At 26.2% G+C, this 15,340-nt stretch overlaps 2 protein-coding genes across 6 annotated transcripts in view; both read left to right on the top strand.

Moving 5' to 3' along the window:
* Positions 1 to 3,371: 3,371 nt before the first annotated feature.
* On the top strand, positions 3,372 to 9,510 carry LOC141524814 (uncharacterized). Of its 5 annotated transcripts, none has more exons than XM_074238939.1 (10): positions 3,372 to 3,394; positions 4,209 to 4,410; positions 4,499 to 4,852; positions 5,031 to 5,268; positions 5,356 to 5,486; positions 5,573 to 5,781; positions 5,852 to 6,037; positions 7,054 to 7,283; positions 7,360 to 7,434; positions 7,527 to 9,510. In XM_074238939.1, exons 2-10 carry the CDS (start codon positions 4,217 to 4,219, stop codon positions 8,409 to 8,411), a joined length of 2,502 nt encoding a protein of 833 aa, XP_074095040.1. In that variant the 5' UTR covers positions 3,372 to 3,394; positions 4,209 to 4,216; the 3' UTR covers positions 8,412 to 9,510. The 5 variants fall into 5 exon arrangements, with proteins under 5 accessions (XP_074095040.1, XP_074095013.1, XP_074095031.1 ...); XM_074238912.1 differs by lacking the exon at positions 3,372 to 3,394 and adding an exon at positions 3,415 to 3,667; XM_074238930.1 differs by lacking the exon at positions 3,372 to 3,394 and adding an exon at positions 3,416 to 3,628.
* Positions 9,511 to 10,890: 1,380 nt separating this feature from the next.
* LOC141531556 (peroxisomal leader peptide-processing protease-like) overlaps positions 10,891 to 15,340 on the top strand; it is a 44,258-nt gene continuing 39,808 nt past the window's right edge. The window contains exon 1 of the mRNA XM_074249595.1: positions 10,891 to 11,034. The gene's annotated coding sequence lies outside the window, so the exon portion shown is untranslated. The remainder of the gene's footprint in view (positions 11,035 to 15,340) is intronic.

Raw genomic sequence — 15,340 nt, 5'->3', positions numbered from 1 at the left:
CATGAAAATTAACTTAGCAAATAGTTGATAATTTTAAGAATTTTTGTAACAAATAAATTATGACAATAAAAAAAATTGACATTTATATATTTTAAAAAACTACAAATGCAATTTTTTTAAAATAATTTTTTGAAAGAAATTTATTTGTTAAAAAAAATTAAAAAATTGTCAAGTGACAGCTAACTTTAATGTCATAAATTTTTTAGGTCTTGAAAGTATTCCAAGTAACAAAAAAATTTGTTGAGTTTTTATTAAATTTTCCTTTATTCAGCCGCACCTCATTATAGAACTATTTCTTTCTTTCTTTTTTTTTTTTTTTTTTTTTTTTTTATAAATCAGGCATCGCGATATTTTGAACAAGAAATTAATAGTCTTATAACGAGGTCCGACTGTACTTATGGTAAAACGCGAAATGTTCACTTAAATTATTCCTTGGATTTCTAGAATTGTCTTAGATAAATAAGTTTTTATATATAAAACAAAAAAAAAAGGTTAAAAATTTGCACTTTCAAAATTAAAAAAACTGCAAAATTTTAGAGAGGTATTTTTGAACGGTTACTCGTTTAAAAGAATTAAATTCAAAAACTTCTGCGAGATGCAATATGAGATACTGAAATCAGCAAACATCTGATAATTTATAAAAATCAAAAAATTATCATACATCAGTTAATTTAAGAATAGGCTATAGTAAATGTATTTTACAAAATTTTATTATTCTAATTACGGCTTAAATAAATTTTGGAACCAAACAAAATAAACTGCTTTCAGAAAAAGATCATAGATTAACTTTAGCAAAAGTTTTGTAATTATTCGATTTTTGAATTTTTCGAAGAAGTAATTAAAAAAAGAAAATTTTGGAAAATATGTTTTCTACAGTCGATTTTTAAATACCATAGATGCAATTTTTCAAATTGAAACCAGTGGCATGATATATTCAATGGTTTTAAGGTGTAAAATGCTATTTTCAGTTTAAGAAAGAAATACATTCCCAACATAACGCTATGAAAAATTGTCAGTAGTGTGATGCAACTAGTCGCATCCGGCAGGTGACACTAGCTGTAATTGGAGCGTCAATTCAAATTTAAAATTAAAACGTAAAAAAATTCGATTAATTTCAGCTGAACAAAATTTAAATTATTTAATTATTTTCCTAGTTAGTTTTAATAAAACGTCTTGATACTCAATTTAATTTTTAAAATAACAATTTAAATTATAATTTAAAAGCACATTTTTAGTCAAGTTGTCGAAAACTAGAGAAGTGTTTGAATGATACCAGTACTGATTATAAATAATCAAAATAATAAGTTTCAAAATTAGAAGATAATACTATTAAATAATAATTTAGATGTTGATGGTAGAAAATTTTACCATGACTAGAAAGTATTTGCTATTATTTAATTTTCTCCCTGAGGAGAGTTCAATATACCATAAATAATAGTTTTCATGAATATCATAGTTTAGGAACAGGCGAAATTAAAAAAAAAATTAACTCAAAATACATGTTTTTTTGAGAAAATTATTTTTTACTTGTGGTACTTTTTTTACATGTTTTTTACTTCACATAAAAATTAAGGGTCCAAACTTTGAGGGATTTTTTTAAAGTCTAACATCCTAATAGATATATTTATTTAATATAATATAAATAATATACATTTAAAATGTCACTGAAGTTAGCAGACATTACAAATAATTTTAAAATTTTATAATAATGCAATTATTATAAAAAAAATTAAATTAAAAAATTCCTCATGTGAAAATTAATAAAAATTACTAGTGAAAATGTTTAGAAGTATTTTTTTATTGTAATTGATTTGTTATTAAAATTTTTAATTGACAGCTGACGGCTAACTTCAGCATTATCATTTAAAACTTCTTTTCGCACTGCAGTTGAGACGCGTTTTATCACTGTTGACTATCGATATATTTCAAGTTCGTTTTTAACCTCAATCATGCTGACATCGATAAATCTATCAAGTCATAAAAACAAAACATTAGTGATCGATCAAACGAATTTGCAATTATTAAGAACTATTAACAATGTCAATTCTATTGTTAATTAAAAATGTTATAATTTGTTCACTATCACATCAATTATTAATTTCTATTGCCACAATTTTTTTCAACTCTTTATACTGTTACGTCCCCACTTGTATTCACAGATGTCTCTGATAGCGAATACGCGCACTAATTTAAACTCTAACAATTGTACAATAATTTCATAAATATTCATTTTTTATAAATATAATGTTAAATGATAAGTAAAGAATTCCAAATGTTAAATATTAAATACTAAATATAGAAATAGAAAATGATAAGAAAAGTGAAGCTCAGCCAACATCTGAGTAAACAAAATATTTTTAAGTTTACATTAACATTTTCTTTCGAAGAATGTTAATGGAAAAACTAGAATGATTTATTGTAAGACAACTAGCGTGGAGTACATAAATATATTCGAGAACGTTCGAGGAATGTTCTAAATAAATAATGATAACGAACGCCTGCGTGTCCTGGACTCTGAAGTTGAGTCAGCGCGGATCATCCGAGTGGGACTCGGAGATGCCACGCACATCAACTCAAGAGAATAGGACATTCGGGGCCTGATACGCAACCCTACTCCTCTCAGGGCGCGGCCCTTCAACGAGAAGATATACGCAGGGTACACGGGTAGTTCGAGGCTCTTTACCTAAGACTCTTTTTGATCTCAAAGTTACGAACTTAAAGCTCTTCTCGATTAATTCTTGTCGCGAGACTATCAAATCAAATCACGTTACATACTATTACGTACTACACGGCAGTTGTCAAACCACTCAAATTAAAAGTGTATTTTAAATAGTTAAATAAATCCATTTATTAATTAAATTCACCGAAGTTAGTTATTTCGGAGTTAGTTCGAGAACCTCTACTTACGACTCTGGAGGTCGTATCATCTTTATCTCTAGCTCTAGTTGTTCTACTGGTCATACCCAAACCCGAGGGGTAATCGTGACGTAACAATACTAAAATTTATTTATAAGATTTTTTTTAGATATATATCAATAATTTCACAGTAAGAGATTAATTTTGGCAATTTTTGTATATATGTATACATATGCACAAACTAGAATTAGCAATTTCTTTATCAAGTATACCGATATACTTTTATAAATAAGTACATACAGATTAAAATATCAAGATATCTATCTTTACAGTTGTCTCACTGTTTTTGAAAACTGCCGCTCAATCTCAACTGAGAGTGGCGCTACCTGAAACTAACCAAAGGATAAGTGCGTTTCTAGATAGACAACTCCATCTTCACAACTATTAAGATTAATCTATTTGCAATTAAATACGCAACATCGGTGAAAACAAAAATTTTGTAGTATCAACTCTTATTTTTATTGGCCTCAACATGCTGGTAAATATAATGACATGTTAATTATAACCACGCATATTGTGACTATGCTAACGTAAATAGAATGATTTTATTCGCACCAATTATTTAACTAAAATTATAGCTACAATTTTGAAAGTCTACAACTACAATATCTAATAATTTATATATCAACATATAGATAAATATTTTTAATTTCAACACGTGATATATGAAAAAAAAAAAAAAAAAAAAAAAAGTGAAGGATCGGTAGTCAAGGTGATGTACTGTTTATGTATCTGTATTTAAATATTTTAGGTAAAAACTTTCTATTTTTAAATTGTTTTATAATACTTGCATTTTGTATTAGTATGCTTGGATATTTAACATAATTATTATTTTTAAGTTTGATTATCAAATATTTATGCTTTGGTCGTATTTAGGAAGAAGTTTTATAGTTGAAACATTTTTTTGTCTGTTACTATGAAATTTTAAATTCTTGGTTGTAATTATATGAATTTACATACATGTATTATTTAGGTAACTGTAAAACTCATAGAAACTCTGTACTTACAATCGCAAAATAACGTAGAAGTCTACTTTATAAATATAATATATTCTTAGCATGTGGTATATTTAAAATTTATAAATTACTAAAGGAAAAAAAAAACAATCTGTACTGTGCCAAATATTTACTACAACTAGAATTTTGCATTATTTCAAAGTATTCTGAGATAAATAAAGTAGTTAGAAAATTTCAAATAATTGAGTTGAAAATTTCAAAATAATTTTCTAGTTTATATTATTTATTATATGTGAGTTAAATATTTCATTAATGTTAAATATTTTTTATTTCCAGCTAACACAATGGATGATGAAACACATCACTATGATTTGAGAAGTAGAAGTAGATCTAGGTCTCATACTCCAATGGTTTTCAATCAAAATTTGATAGATTCTAATACCGATGATCACAGATACTTAAGAGATAGAGGAAGTAAAGAAAGATCCCAGACCCCAGTGGAAGTGTCAAGTTCCAGGCGCTCTGAGTCGAGATCCTTGTAAGTTAAATTTTTTCATCCTTATTTGTGTATTCTAAAATATACATTATCATGATTAAATTATTCTCATTTTGACGTTGATATATAGACCAAGAAGTACTTTAAAAAACGATACAATAAAAGAAGAATCACAACAGAACATTGAAGATGTTCAAAAAGCACAAGTAATTGTTGAATATGAAAGCCAAAATGAAAAATCTGCACTTTCAACAGTTAAAAAAGTTGATAGGCGATTGGAACGACGACGCGTAAGAAGTCAAGCCAATGTTAATGGACAAGGAGAGTTAAAGGAGAGTAAATCTATAAAAATATCAAGTAAAAGTTTATCTCCGAATAAAATAATTACCAGTGACGATTCTTCCGATGGAGAAAAATTCCATGATTCATCTAGAAGTCCTAGGTCAGCATACGAAATATACAAACAAGCCGGTGATTGGTGGGAGTAAGTTACTTTAACACTTATATCATCGCGTGTCATAAATACTCAATTTATATATTGTACTTGTAAACAAAGCTATAATTACTTTCATTAAGCTCCATTTTTCATTATGTTATGTTTACAAAGTCACAAGGTTAAAAGTTGACTGAATTAAATTTTTTTCGTTTCATTTTTTTTCAAGTGTTTTTCCAAAGACAGATTATACATACTCTCCGACATCACGATGTCGATATGAAATTGCGCCTGGAATTTTGGCCATGCCTAACATGTCTCGGACGTCTATTCATTTAGCGTGCGGCAGTAACTGCAGTAGTCTGATGTACAGTCAACAAAATTCAAATTTGTCTCAAAGTAATAGAACGCATTCATTCAATTACCTAGATAAAGATATCACTGATGCTGTCAATCAAAATCGTTTGGTAATGTATTTTTATATATTTGTCTGTCGTTATATTTTATTTTAAAAATTTATATACTATTAATTTATAAACTTTTTGCTAAAATAGAATGAAGAACAACATTTGTATTCATTTACATATGATACAGCAAGACAATCGGATTTACATGTTTACAATCAAACACAAATAAATAAATCCAGAAATATTGACACAAGTTTTTATGCTGAGTCTGAAAATAGGTAAAACTTCATCATTTATGAAGTCATGTATAAATTTTTTTGTCTTTCTTAATGAAATTTTACAAGTGTTGAATTTTTTTTTACAGATTTAATAGTTTTTCACACATTAATTCCAACACGGAATTAAGTGAAACTATTCAGTTTAATACTAACAATAATAAAAAGTGGACTATATCGTGGTTTGAAAAGATTAAGAATGTCTTAACGTTACTATTTATCAATTTATTTCAGTTCATAGGTATTAAGATGTTGAAAAAAAATTCTACAACTAGTCATAGTTATTCGCAGTATCAAGGTGAGTTTTAAAATAACATAATTAATAAAAATGAATATCATATTATCAATCATCAATTTATCATTTACAGAATCAACATTGACTAAAATATGGAAAAAAATGTATCGAGTTTTTCAGTATTCATATTTGTTGTTGATGAGAGCACTCTTTTTTGATTCTTGGATATTAAGATATGTTTCAACTTTTTCAAAGAGTGTCCGTAGGCACTCTTCCAAATGGACCCTATTCATTCTTCCATTGTTACTTTTTTTACTTGGTAGGTAATCATGAATATTTAAATACTTTTAATTTTTATCATAAGTTTTACACATAGAAATTTTCGTAGAATTCTCAAAGATACAACGATTTCTCGAATATGTTTTAAACCACACATTTTTTTTTGTTGAATGACGTTTCGTGACAATTTGTCACTTCTGGTTCTCATAAAACAGTATTGATATTCATAAACAGTAGAAAGTAAAAGTGAAAGTTGTGATACTAATATGTTTGTGCTTAAGAAAAAAAAAAGGTCAAATTTTACTTTAATAGCATAAATTATTAATATTTGTTTCAGAAATATGTGACTATAGTGATAGGCAAGCGCGTTGAATAAAAAGCAAAGTGATTAAAATATTTAACAGCAGATTTTTGATTTTTTGAAAACGTGAAGTAACAAACTACTACGAAATATTTGATGAAAAAAAAAAAAAAACGTTCAATAAGATAAAAGATATATATTTGTTTAGCGAATGAATTATTTTAGCTAATAGTTTAGGTTGAATTAAATAATTGTTGAATCTCAAATTAATGATAAAATAAAAATAAAATCGTGAAAAAATAGACGTGTTACGTCTTGCATAATTATGTTTACATAAAAAACTTATGCAATGAATGCGTACTTGATGCATTAATTTATTCAAAATTTAATTTTCTTTTTTATAAATCATTTAAAATAATAATTACATATTTAGAAAAACGAAATAGTTTCATTCCATTGGAACTTTTTTATTTTCAGTTATTATTTATATAAAGCTTATTATCTTCAATCTTGACTCGTATAAATATAATTTTTTACAAGATATAAATATTTTGAATTCCGAAGAAATTTTTTTCTTTATATTACGTACAACTGTGGTAATAATTACTCACAGATTGTCCGTCGAAAAATATTTGTTTAGTCGATTTGACAATAAAATTTTATAAGAACGTTAAAATTTTTTTTTTAATCATAATTGTATTTCTTGTCTCAATTTAATGAATAATCCATTTGGTTCTAAAATTAATTCATTTCAGGTTATTGGTTTTATCCCTATGGAAAAAATTTAGACTTTCCTTCGTTTTCTAGAACTGATTTTTCACAATTTTCTACTATAAAGAAAAGTCTTACACCTGTAAATTCAATAGAACCATCAGAAAAAAATTCCTTCATCATAAATGATGCTATTCAAGAGAAAATAAGTCAACAAATAATAAGTTTGATCGATCGAGTAGAGAAATTGGAAGCTATCGAAAAGAATTCAGAAGTAAGTTTTAATATTCAATTTATTGTATTATCAATGACAAAAAAATTTTATAGTTTAATTTTTTTTTTTCTTATAGAAAAATATTTTAAATCTTAACCAATCTCATGCAAAGCTGAAAGTCGATGAAGCAAAAGTTTGGGAGCTTTATGAAGTAAATCACAATTCTTTATTATTAATATTAAAATTTTTATTAATATCTTCTTTTATCATTAATGTAAACAATATTATTTCTTTCTATTTCAGAAAAAAATATCTGATCTGGAGGACAGAGTAATAAACGCACAACATATTTTAGAATATCAAAATAATGAGAAGAGAAACACTTATGATGAAATACAAAATATTAAAACCGAGTTGAATAATATACAAAATCTTTATGCAAATTTAAAGACTTGCTGTGATAAAAGTATATCACCAAAAGAAATAAACGAAATTTTCACAAATTTATTAATATCAAGCGATAATAATAATAATAAGAAATCGGATGGCGAAGATTTAAATACGTTAAAATGTGAAAATTTACCTAGTGCTTCGTCATTATCTGAAGAGCACATAAAAAACATAGTTAAAGAAATTTTGAAGACTTATAACGCAGATAAAACAGGAAAAGTTGATTATGCGTTAGAATCCGCTGGCGGTCAAATTATTAGTATTCGTTGTACACAAAGTTACAGTGTCAATACTCGGGCATTCAAAGTTCTTGGCTTTACATTATATTATGAGAGCAGTGATCCTCGAACTGTAATTCAAGGACATTCGTTACAGCCAGGAGTTTGTTGGGCGTTTCAAGATTTTCCTGGATATCTTGTGATTAAACTACGTAGCCCAATCCAAGTAACTGGGTTTACTGTTGAGCATGCACCAAAATCTATTTTGCCTAACAATGAAATAAAAAGTGCGCCAAAGAAATTTAATATTTGGGGTTTGAAGGAAGAAAATGATTCTGATCCTGTTCTTTTCGGTGAATATGAATTTTTAGATAATGATGAAAGTCTTCAATATTTTCCGGTGCAGAATTTTAATGTTGTAGAACCTTATGAGTTCATCGAATTAAAAATACATAGTAATCATGGGCAACTTGATTACACTTGTCTTTACCGATTTAGAGTTCATGGAACATTAATTTAAAAACATATTGATTAACTTCAAGTGCTGCTTCATCAATATAAATAGAATCAAGTGTTTGTGCCTTTAAGACATTATAAGTAATAGTGTCATAACTATGAGTAAAATATTATTATTGAAATAATATGAAAACATCACTATAAAGTATAATGAAAGCTTAGTAATCCAAAGTCAGTTGAAATGTTATGATAAGAATAATAATAACTGTATAGTAATAATAATTCTGAAAAGTACAAATCACTACAAGAAAATACGGATTAGCGCTTACTTAAATAAGATATATTATAATTTTACTTGGGTTTCTTGAGTTATAACGTTTTATGTGTTAAATTTTTTTATATCTTGAAAAAATTATTGTAAGCTATTGAAAGATCTTCACAAAAAGACTAATTTATAATAATAGTTTTTCAATGCTTAAATCTATTGATAAATTTTTAACAATGCTATAAATATTACGAAACATTAAAAAATTAGTCGTTTAATACTAATTTTTTTTATTAAATACAGTAATGAATAATTTGATTTGAAGTTTTGTAATAATGCATAGTGGAAACAATTATTAAAAATAGAAATAAATTTGTTTTTTACTAATTCAGCATATTGTTTCAATAAATACTAATCTATCGTTATATATTTCATATGAAAAAAGTGTTTTATCTGACCTGATAATTCACATTGCAAATATTTTGAAAAAATTTTTAATTTTTATATTTGATATTCTAACAATATTTTTTATAATAGGTCAGCACGTATTTAACATTTTTTGCCAACATAAGATGGGTTAGAATGTGTTTAAGTTATTTCACTACCATCTGTATAAATCTTAAAATTTTTTTATTATTTCTTTTAATTTCGAGAGTCAGAACAAACAAAATAACTTTTTGTTAAAATAAACAAAATAACTTTTAAATTTTTACAATGAAAACTAAAGTTAGTATTTTACTTATTTTCGGTATAAACTAGAGGAACTCTCTTATTTGGTGTGTTAAAGAGTTGAAGTAGGACTTCCATAAGTTTACCACTATTTAAAAACTAAAATAAAAAAAATACTCATTGTAGTTACATTTTTTGTATAATGTACAGATTATTTGACAGTTATAAAGTTTGGCTATTACCTGAGTTTATTTCTTCCATAAACAACTTAATATTATTAATTAATAGATAATTAAATTGTTTAGCAAGGATGTTTTATATTCTTCGAAAGGTCCAGAAAATCATCGATTTTTTATTTAAGAATAATTTCAAAAATTTAAATAAATAATTCGGTCGAAGCTATAATACTGAAGTAAGCGGTCAGCTGTCAATTAAAAAAATTTTTTTAACAAATTAATTACAATAAAAAAATGCTTCTAAAAATTTTCACTTGTAATTTTTATTAATTTTCATATGTGAAAATTTTTATTTAATTTTTTTTTTTAATAATTTATTTTTTTTTAATAATATAATTGCTATAAAATTCTAAAAAAATTTTTAATGTCTATCAACTTCAGTGTTATTCAGAGCTTCGATTAATAGCTTCATTAATTATTTAATTATTAATTTGAAAGAATAAAAAGTCATTGAGTTCGGTCTAATTTTGAGAATGCGAATTTTCATCAGATCTCCATTTTTTGAGGTCCTAGAAAGCCGTTTCGACTATTCCCTGCTCAATGTCTGGCCGCGCGCGTTGTGTGTGTATGTGTGTATGTGTGTGTGTATGTGTGTGTGTGTGTGTGTGTGTGTGTGTGTGTGTGTGTGTGTTGAGGACGAATCAACCGATTAAAATCAGCGACATTGCGTTCGAAAGTGTTCATTGGGATTTCAATCTGATTAGATTTTTAAATCAATCAGACGAGCTGTTTCAAAGAAATTCAAACAATAAAAACCAAAAAAAAAATTTTTTTTTAATTTCTTCTGAATAACTTTCATAATATTTGATTAATCAATTCCAGACATCGGAGACACTTTTTTGTACTCGAAAACTACTAAGTTTCTGTTCCTCGCAAATTGCAATTTCGGAGCAATATTAATGAAAGGAAATTTAGCAGATATTTAATAATTTTTAGAATTTTTTTTCACCAATAAATTATGGCAAAAAAAAAACTGACATTTAGAAATTTTAAAAAATTAAAAAAATTAAAAATCCAATTTTTTATAAATCATTTTTTGGAACTAATTTTTTTGTTAAATAAAATTTAAAAATTCTCTAGTGACTGCTAACTTTAATGTCATTCAATATTGACGAAAAATAATGTATTTTACTCAGTGGCAATTCGGACAACCTCAATTTTATGGCATTTTCCTTAAAGCTTGTGACGTTGCTTAACAAAAATGAGTCTTATTCATTCAAATCAAATTTACCTGAGTCAAATTTACACTCTCTTTCGTAAATTCGCGCCACAAACCTTAAGCTCAAGTCGCAACATCTTAGTTTGTCGGTAAATCGCATTTTTGCGGCCGCATGACAAATATTTATTATCATACTTGAATTTACCAAGCAATTCACGCATTAGCAATATTGATAAATAGGTTGATAAGTTTAACTGGTGTATGTGAAAATGACGATTGGTTGATGCAACAAGAATATCGGTTTATTTAGAAGTTTTTTCATAAACACTAAAATATTATATCAATAAAATCAATCAAGGTAATAATCTACAGTGATTAACATTTTTATATAAAAATATTTTTTGTTGGAAAGTTTCTTGTAAATCAGGTTATTTTTTCGCGCTGATTATATTATGTACCTCCTTTGTCATAATTTATCCTGAACTTTGAATATAAAAACAACTAGCGCTCCAGTACGGTACAATATCACCAATTTTAAATTGAATAAGCTTAAAAAAATAATACTGAAATCAGTAGGGACCGAGAAAATTTTTGATTTTATTCAAAATATGAATTTGTATGAAGAAAACATTTAAAAAAATTTTAACCATATATTTAAAAATTGATTCGATGGATATTTTTTAAATATCTTTAGAATAATTAATCTGTTAAAAAAAAATTTGAAAAACAGTTGATCCTGCAGGGCATCCCTGGAACTTTATACTATATTTAAACTTAAAAGACTGGGAAAATTTCGTATTACAAAGTTTTTCGAGCTCAACAATACATCTTTTATAAATTTTGAGTATAGAAGTCTACGAGTTATGTTAAAAAAACACTTTTTTAGAAATTTTAAATTGCAATATCTCTCCAACACCGATTTTGATTGTTAGCGAAAATCAAAGTTGTTTTTTGAGGTAAAAAGATGAAAATGAAGTTAGCCGACATTTCAAAATTTTTAGAAATTTTTTTTTTTTTTAAATTCCACTTAAAAAATACAAAAAAAATTGTCACATGTAAAAAACTTGAAAAAATATAAGTGCAATTTTTTATAAATATCTTTTTAGTTGTAATTTAATTAATAAAAAAAATCAAAAATTTTTAGACGTTTGCTAACTTCAGTTTCATGTAAAAAGTTGATTAAATTTTGGAATCGATCGATACTCTAGTTATAGCGGAAAGTTCCAGCAATAGCCTCCGAGCAGTTTTTTAGATTTCATTTCTCAATTTTCTACTAAACACATACTTTAATACACCTAAATTGGATATAAATCCGACCTAATTGACATCACTCTTTTATACTTAATGCACTTTGAACAGACCTTAATTAAGCCTAAATCGGGAATATACAGATTCTTTTTCAAGAACTAATTTCATTTATTTATTTTATAGCTATTAATTCATAGTTTTATCACAGATTCTACAGAATATTACTTTAATTCCGTCATCTTCTGCAAGCCTTGCGCATATCGATACTCAAGAGTATAAATGGAAGGAAAAATATGGGAACGGCTCCCATTTCCACGATTTTTTTTTCTATACCATTGTAGTAACAATTATCATAGCATTGATGCCCTTAATCATAGGAGATTCTCTAAAAAATTATGCAATCAGTTCCAATAATTTTTAGAATGCTACCCGTAATATTATAAGAATAATTTCTACACTGATAAAAAAAATTAACTTGACTCAAGAGACAAAATTTTGAACCAAGAATACCATTTTTAAGAAAATGTCTACCTTAGAATTATTCCCATAATATTGGCATTTTTGATTCAAGAGTTTAACATTTTTTAATGTATTTTGCATCAAAAACAAATTAAAAAAAAAAATTGTCGATTACTCAATTTTTTTATTTTTTACGACCAAAAATCGGTGAAGCCCCGCATCTAATCAATTACCCAATTGAATCTAGATATGTTTCAATGAACAGTAGAATTTTTAGATATATTTAAAGTTTATGATTATTTCAATCAGAAAATTGAATACTTTTCAATTATTCTTGCATAAAAATAATTCCTTTGTATTTGACACTACCCTGAATTATTCAGTCTTTTAGAAAAAAATTTACTGCTTAAGATGTTTGAATAAAATCTCTTCATATCATGAGAGTAATTTCTTTATCATTTTATAAATAAATATAATTGTGATAGTATGGGAATGATTCCCATCTATTATTATTGGAATAGTTCCCATAATATATAGTAATCATTTCTATACTAACATAATAATAGTGTCCATAATACCGTGGTAATGATTCCCATAGTGGTAGGTGAATTGGTTCTATACTTTTATAAGAATTATTCTTATGTTATCTCATATAGGAACCATTCCTATAATAGTATAGAAATAGGTTTCTATATGACATTATGAGGGCTATTCCATTGTATGCATTAGAAAAGTTCCAATAATTTTATTCCATATCTTCTATTATTCTGTATAAAAGCTCGACCAGCAAAAAATCGTCATTGCTTATCGATTTTTCTTTCAGTTACAAATTTTGGGTTTCCGGTTATCTTCCCATGGACTCATTTTTTTGGCTTCTTTTTCGCGTCCGTCCTAGTGATAATTTTACGTAAAATTTATCAGACTACGATACAACTCTTGTAATATTAATGCCAATACTTTAACCCTACTTTTATTACGGTGTCGGATAACCGATAAACTAATATGAAAACTATCAATTAATAACACTAGTCGCTAAACTGTCGAATATTGCCTGTGAATGTGGCTTAATCACTGAAAGTGAGTGTGATCAATTTTTTAGATAAAGTACAGAAATATGTGCTTTTCACCTCGTCAAATAGTACGAATTAAAATAATCGATCATGTAATTACTATCCGTGTATTTATCATCAAAATATTGAGATCTGAAATTTTTATATTCTATTTCTTGGGCAGAAAATCTTTCTCTGGGCAATCTGCGAGCAAGGGAAGGTATGCCAGATATACTTTATGATTGGAAAACAGAAATAATAACATTATTTATCGTACGTAGTTAGAAAAGTAATATTGAATCTATTTACGGATAATAGTAAAGATACCCATAAAATTAAGATTTTAGACAAAAAATCACAAAATTACTACGTGGTTAAATCAGAAAATATTTGCTGTTTTAACATTATATTCAATAAGTTTTGTTTCAGGTCATGTTTTCCTCTCACAAAGTCAATAAACGTTATTTTTAAAGAAATATAGAAAGTCAGGAAAGGAGACGCAAATTATGAGAAACAAATGCAGACGTAAAAATTTTTGATGAAAAAAAAATATCACATTATTTTATTTTTTAGATTGCAACACGGATAAAAGACAACTTGAAAAATTACCGTATAATATGTAAAATCGGTCCCGTCGTAATCAAAATTCTACAATGTAATTCTTATAAAATTTGTAATAATTACATTTGAAACTGTAATTTTTCCTGTTTTCATCACGAAGCGCAACGTTGCATTATATACTGTAATTTTTCAAGTTTTCTTTTTTCCGTGAATGACACTATTTCGAATTGATTTTTATGTAGATATCAAAAACACCTTTCGACTTAAAATAACCCTAATATGAACGTGAAATTAATAGTCATTAGATATAAGCCCGTAAATATAAATTTTATGGTCCGATCAGAAATATAGCAAATTGTATTAAAAACGTTTGATTTATGCGTCATTTTTCAATTATTTAAACTAAGTTTTTTAGCGTTACTCGACTAAATCGAGGGTGGAAACAAATGTAGAGTTGTCTATATACTGTTTCTTGTAAATAATCACCTTTTTTAATAATAAAGGGAAATTGGAATTGAAAAATGTACATTAATTAATTCATGGATCAAATGCTGTATACGTTTCTCTCAACTCGTTAAATTTATTTTCAAATTTTTTTTTACAAATGTAATATAAACAATAGCTTTTTATAAAATTTCTCAATATTTCGGTATAATTATTATTGATGTTATTTTCGATTAGCACGCTACTATGCATGTATTTTTTATATTATATATAAATTCTTAAGCTCGAAATTTTATTCACTTGTTTGAATATCAAGTTGAAATAACTAAATTCATTTTCTTTGAAAAATTTTTATTACTACAAAAAAAAAGTAAATGAAGAAAAAAATATTCGTTTGACTCTAGAACATAAAATGTTTCATTGATAATAATATTAATATTGATAACTTAAGTACAGTAATTCATAAAAATTATATATTGATAATTTACGAATGATACAAATAGATGTGGATCTACTAAATAAAGAAAAATGAAATTATTGTTTACCGTCAAACAATATGATGGTAGATATTAAATAAATTTTTATTCATAGAAAATTAAATTTTTACTTTGTTATTTAACGAAAAATACAGTTATAATTGTAATAATTAAGTGTGGTGTATGCCTACACAGAGTTTGTCTACATTTTTAAAACTCACAAAATGTATCTCTATATGAGTCAAGCTAATACGTTTTTTTTTACACAGGAAAATCTCTACACTAGATAAATTTTATTCCGCGCCATTACTACACACGTAAAAATAATAAACAGAATATCTATGCATACAAGTATTTTTCAAATTTAAAATCTACACAACGTTAATTTCAAATTATAAGCGCTCGAAATTCGATTTAGAAAAAATGA

Source organism: Cotesia typhae, unplaced genomic scaffold (genome assembly GCF_013202065.1).
Source record: "Cotesia typhae breed Kobodo isofemale line unplaced genomic scaffold, CoteBio_Ctyphae contig_11, whole genome shotgun sequence".
Taxonomy (NCBI): domain Eukaryota; kingdom Metazoa; phylum Arthropoda; class Insecta; order Hymenoptera; family Braconidae; genus Cotesia; species Cotesia typhae.
Note: the sequence above shows the minus strand (reverse complement) of the source record. Positions and strands in the feature narration are given on the sequence as shown.

Coding starts and splice junctions, on each gene's coding strand:
- LOC141524814 (XM_074238912.1), top strand. CDS start 3,643: ATGTATCTGTATTTAAATATTTTAG. Junction 5,269..5,355: donor CTGTCAATCAAAATCGTTTG/GTAATGTATTTT, acceptor TTGCTAAAATAG/AATGAAGAACAACATTTGTA. Junction 7,284..7,359: donor CTATCGAAAAGAATTCAGAA/GTAAGTTTTAAT, acceptor TTTTTCTTATAG/AAAAATATTTTAAATCTTAA.